Raw genomic sequence first — 5,402 nt, forward strand, 5'->3', positions numbered from 1 at the left:
GGATTCACTGCATTTGGAGATAATTGGCAGACAATGTCAAGAGACTTCCCTACTCACTGCATTTGAAGAAGACAATCTATTTTTGGTCGACAAAACAATTGGAAGCAAGAAATGAAACAGGAATAGAAATGAAAGTGAAACAGGAATAGAAATCGGGAGCTTCTGTTTGATGTTGGGAGGGAGAGGCTGGAGATGGCTCTTGTATTGGGAGGGTAAAACTGGGCAAATGACAATCAGGAGGGTTAAACGGAGCTAAACTGACCTTTTGGAAGGGAATAGAAAACACTACCAAAGCAGGAATACAGACGTAATGTAATAAGCCCGTAATAGGGCATTACACTCAACCAAACACATGCATAAATAGGGCCCACAAAATAGAACTGTAATGACTATACCATTACACCCAACTAAACATAGTGTAAATTTTCTTTAATTTTTTCATTTTAAACTATACCACATAAATTTTAACATCTCATTTAACAATTAAATTAACAATTTTAGTAATAAAAAAATTTTATTAATAGACCTATAGAACAGCAAAAAATTAATCATTAAATCATTCTCATTCTGGACACATTAAAAAACCAAAAAACATATAACTTCAATATTTTAAAGTTTGAAAATCAAAATTTATAATTTGAGGATGCAATTAATTCTTCGTATTTTAATGAAATAGATCATAGTAAGAGAAAAGACTGCTTTCTTTCATAGACAGAGAAGGGGGGCTCGCTAGGTTGATACTGCTATGCTTCCCTATTATATAGAGTAGGCCCACAAAACCTTACGATAAAGAAACCCCATTTAGATTTTACTGGAACTCCGGTTTGTTAGGCATCTTGTTGGCCCAATTGCACCGTGGGTTCGCATTTGGGTCCAAATTTCACTAAGGGGGGAAATCTGGTTAACCACTGAATCCCACAGTGAAGCGACCCCAAACCTACCATACCTTAGAAGATGAACTAACAGTTAATAAATAGATAAGCATCAATAAACATTTGGACTATAATCTACAACACAGCTCTGAAGATCTAGTTAAAAAAGAATATATCACAAAACAGCTATTAGATTTGATTTCAGCTAATCTACCACCCATACACAAGGTCTAGTTGCCGTGTGGGTAGGAACGGGAAAGAACTCTTTTGGTCTTTCAATCTACTTCTTTGCATAAGTAATCAGCATCTGGTTTTGCTGTATCTTGAAACCTTGTAGTGCCTGCATTGCAACTGTTGATTGCATCTCGTTTTCATACTCCACAAAGGCAATACCTGGTTTTGCTTCCACCATTCGAACGTCCTTCAAACCAGGGTATTGGTTGAAGAGCATTTGCAGCATCATCGCAGTTGCATCATGAGGAAGATTCTGAACAAATAGAATGTTATTTGGTGGTGCAGGTGCTTCTGGGACTATAGGTCTAGCACCCAGGTAGGGTATTTGTGATAGCTGCAGCAAATGGTGAGGAACATATAAATGTTCAACCTTCTTCTTCAGGAGAATTATGTAATGATATTATTGTCTAAGGAAAGCCATCAAGTAAAGGACCATTTTTCATTCAATTAAAATTCTATAGTATCCAATCTCAAACATCCAAGTTGGCCACCACGAGTCTCATAATACTGAATGGCCAGGTTCAATTAGCATTCAATATCCATGAGAGCAAACAAATATGCAACTTCAACACCATAAAGCATAAAAAAAGTACCATGTAGATCATATAAAAACAACTCTCTCCAACCCTTTCGACCAGCATGAAGTTTGCAACAACTGAATTTTAGCAGCTCTAAAGTTATAAATGTTGCTAAAGGCTAAAAAATATAGCCTTCTGAGCAATACATATCAAGGATATGGTTGCAATATTAAGCAAGTTTAATTTCAACTGGATAGCATAGATTGAGCAAAAACATTATAAATCACATACTAAGGTACTATATTTCATATAACTTACAGGAGGTGTTGCACCGTAAGCACCCGCATAAGATGGATTCAAACCTGCTGCAGCTTGATTAGGATCAAGTTGTTCTTTCCGTTTTTTCCCTCCTACATTTAGACAAGATACAAATCTCTACAGAAGTGAAAGAAAGAGCACTACACAAAAAGTTAAAACTGTATGTCACAGATCAGAACTACCAACAAGTTAAAGAAATAGGGGATATAAACAGGCTTAATCTGAAAAAAACAATGCATTTCAGTGCTGAGTTTTGCTTCGCCATCAACACCTTAATGTGCACCAAAGGTAACAATGCCGGCAAAACTAATGACTTAATTGGTGGGGCAAAAGAAAATAACAGTCAGAAGAGGAAGGAGCTGAAGGAGGGAGATTTACTTTGACATTAAGGCAATTTATAATGCATCTAAATGGCCATGTCAAATTGATCAGCAACATCTCAATAGTAAGCCATGCAAAATTAGAAGGCAGGTCTAAAAAACTCAAGGCTATAAATCCATGTAGAAGTAAAGAATCTATTATTAACAACATTTGTAGCAATACTAATTGCACGCACATACATAGACAATGGCATGCAACAACACCGATATTACTTGCTCAATTGTGAGCGTTTCTAACCAAAGATGAAAGAAAAAGAGGAAAGTACCCTTTTCGTCATGCCTCTTTCGCTTCTCTCGGGGGACAAAAGTGCCATCTGCTTTTGCTATTATGTCAGATTTAGTCTTTGCATATTGTATTCTCTGCAAATAATTGCACATTACATACATTATTCACAGTAGCAAAGGTTTTAATGCTTTAAGGAAGCAGAGAACACAGTTAACATGAATCACCGGAATACAAAGAAAATCCACTTAGGTGTCCATAAATACTTCATATTCTTCTGATTTTTTTTTTTTTAAATTTCGACATAGTAAAAGAAACCCGGTCATTTGATGCATTTTCCACTAACAACAAAAGGCTAATAAACCAATATAGTCAAATATAAAAGAAGAATCTGAACAAAGAAATCAATTGAAAACCCAGAAGAAACAAAATTGTCGAATATGCAGAGGTAGAAAAAATTCGGAAAAAAAAAAGATTGCGTATACCATTTCCTTGTCGTAAAAAGGAAAGCCCTGCATTCGCCTAAGAGCATTGGTAGCGGAGTTAACATCCTCGAAAATAACCCAAGCTTGACCTTTATGTTTCAGAGTTTTAAATGCTAACACATCCAATATCTTCCCAAATTGTGAAAAGACAGCGTGCAACGATTTCTTCAACTCTGCAAACATCATTCAAGGGAAAAAAAAAAGTAAAAAGAAAAATCAATGTAAATCCATTTTAATTTGAATAGAGAATTGAAATAAGTACGGTCGATTTTGATCTTCTCGTTGAGATTGTTGATGTATAATGTCATATTGGGAGGAATTTCTTCATCCTGACTAATCTCCGCCATGTTTCCCCCAGGCTCAAGCTCTAACCACAAACAAGCAGCAATGAATGAGTGAGACGAGCAAAACGGGGGTTTAACTCGGGTTTTCTTTTAGGGTCAAACTGACCTAGTCGGTTGCAGAAGAGTTGATAGGGAAGATCCGGAAAGGTTGAGATAAGATTGGGCTGAGACGGATCAGTTTTCCTGGATTAGGTATCTTATGGGCCAATGGCCATGGTCTTTGGGTATTTGGGCAGGGTTCGCTTTGACAGTAACCATTAAAATGATTGATACGAGAATGAAGTTATCTACTAATCTCTAAGATTAAGATACCAACATAATAAGCATGTCCAAGTCTCATCCCAAATTAGGATCCACACATCTCTGTACGAATAAGTCTGGAATGTCAATTTTTTTTTGAGTAATTTCATAGGTTTTACATCAATTCATTATCAAATCAAAAGCTTTATTTTTTTGCTTTCAAGCTAAATGATTTTTTTATTCTAATATTTAATTATTTTTAAAAAATAGTATGTTATTATTTGTATTAATTCGTTAAAACTAAAATACATTAATTTATCGATTCAAACACCACGATGAAGAATTTTCAAGTAATATAGTTTTACTTAATGTAATTAATGTAAAGTAATATTTTTTTTCAAATCAATAACTAATTAACTCTGATGTTAATTAAGATGCTTATAATTGTATTCAAGTAATAATTCTATTTGATATCAATAAAATATAAATTTAGAAATAAGATAAAAGTTGAGAAGTTTCTCCATCAAACTCGTGTTTATATATGTAAGTTTGTTGGTCCTAAAATCTGGAATGTTCGGGATACATCTAGGCAAGAGTACCAAATGTTGATAGGTAGTTGTTAGGTCAAGTGTTCTCTGATTAGCTGCTAAATAAGTCGAATGCCTTGGTCTAATGAATATTGGATCATGCTTAACTTATAATATGATATAACATTTGATATATTAATACAAGGATTATAAAGGTAGTGGATATCAATAAAAATAAAGATAAATTTGGATATATTCCTGTGAATAAGACAATTATCAATACGTCATTCAATTGCAATCTCTATTAAGTGTTTTGAGATTTTGATATAAATGGATTAAATTTGGGTAAGGCAAAGTGGAGTAGCGTGGAAACATTCATTTTATCAAATGCATTTCGATTTTCTTTTTATACTTTTTTTTTATTGAGTTGATGTCCTTCATTAATAAAATTTAATTTAGTTAGGGAATTATCTAAAAAAATTATTTTATTTGCAAAATAAATTATATGATTGTAAGAGTGTTTTCGTCTTTTTATATAAATCAATAAAAAATTATCCATAATGATATTTAAACTACAGACACTATACATATATTTTCATTTACCATTTGAACTGAAATAATTTTTTTTATTTGAAACTTTAATAAGTGGGTTTAGTCCCAGTAAAGGCTCATTTCCGAAATTATTTACAAAAATGGGACATTTTTTAAAATTAATAACGGATATAGACCGAAAAACACAAAAACGCATTGACGTATGTAATAGGCCCAATTAGCCCGGGACCATACCAAATAAACAGATCAAACAAATGGAAAATAGAGTCCAAGTTACAGTGGGCCTATATGGCCCAAACTTGAAATACAGAGGCCCAAAAATTAACAGATCCTAGGGGCCCAAAAACAATTTCCGAAACCCTTAGGGTTTCTGAAGAAATAGTCAACGCCGCAGCTGAAATCATCGCATGAGCCGCGTCCCCGTACCTGCACAGCAAGAAAACAACAGAAAAGGAAACAAAATCAAAGATTTCGAATCAAATAATAGATTTGTTTCTTTATCTTTTATATTATTATGGCTATAAAAAAGGCATTGTAACACTGTAATGGGGGATCGAAAAAAATCAATAAAAAAGCACGATTATTTTCACAGCAAAACAGAGAATACAATACAGAGCAAAAATTAATCGAAAGGTTTACGTTTGCATTTTTTTATTTTGGTTTATTCTAATCTACTGTTATTTTTTTATTTTAATTCGTACATAAATAA

General features: G+C 33.5%; 1 protein-coding gene across 1 annotated transcript; it reads right to left on the bottom strand.

The window, feature by feature from the left end:
* Nucleotides 1-955: 955 nt before the first annotated feature.
* LOC107913725 (U1 small nuclear ribonucleoprotein A) lies at nucleotides 956-3,608 on the bottom strand. Its single transcript, XM_016842391.2, has 5 exons — nucleotides 3,293-3,608; nucleotides 3,031-3,203; nucleotides 2,589-2,682; nucleotides 1,943-2,034; nucleotides 956-1,440 (listed from the first exon to the last, which is right to left on the bottom strand). The coding sequence occupies exons 1-5, from the start codon at nucleotides 3,375-3,377 to the stop codon at nucleotides 1,153-1,155; spliced, it is 732 nt and encodes a 243-aa protein (XP_016697880.2). The 5' UTR covers nucleotides 3,378-3,608; the 3' UTR covers nucleotides 956-1,152.
* Between the last annotated feature and the right edge of the window lie 1,794 nt (nucleotides 3,609-5,402).

The sequence above is a fragment of the Gossypium hirsutum genome, chromosome D08, assembly GCF_007990345.1.
Source record: "Gossypium hirsutum isolate 1008001.06 chromosome D08, Gossypium_hirsutum_v2.1, whole genome shotgun sequence".
NCBI classification, from domain to species: domain Eukaryota; kingdom Viridiplantae; phylum Streptophyta; class Magnoliopsida; order Malvales; family Malvaceae; genus Gossypium; species Gossypium hirsutum.

Excerpts from the sequence above, each read along its gene's own strand:
- LOC107913725 (XM_016842391.2), bottom strand. The coding sequence starts at position 3,377 with ATGGCGGAGATTAGTCAGGATGAAGAAATTCCTCCCAATATGACATTA. Across the intron at positions 2,035-2,588 it reads AAAGAGGCATGACGAAAAGG|GAGGGAAAAAACGGAAAGAA; the intron begins GTACTTTCCTCT and ends GTCTAAATGTAG. Across the intron at positions 1,441-1,942 it reads CTTACGGTGCAACACCTCCT|CTATCACAAATACCCTACCT; the intron begins GTAAGTTATATG and ends CATTTGCTGCAG.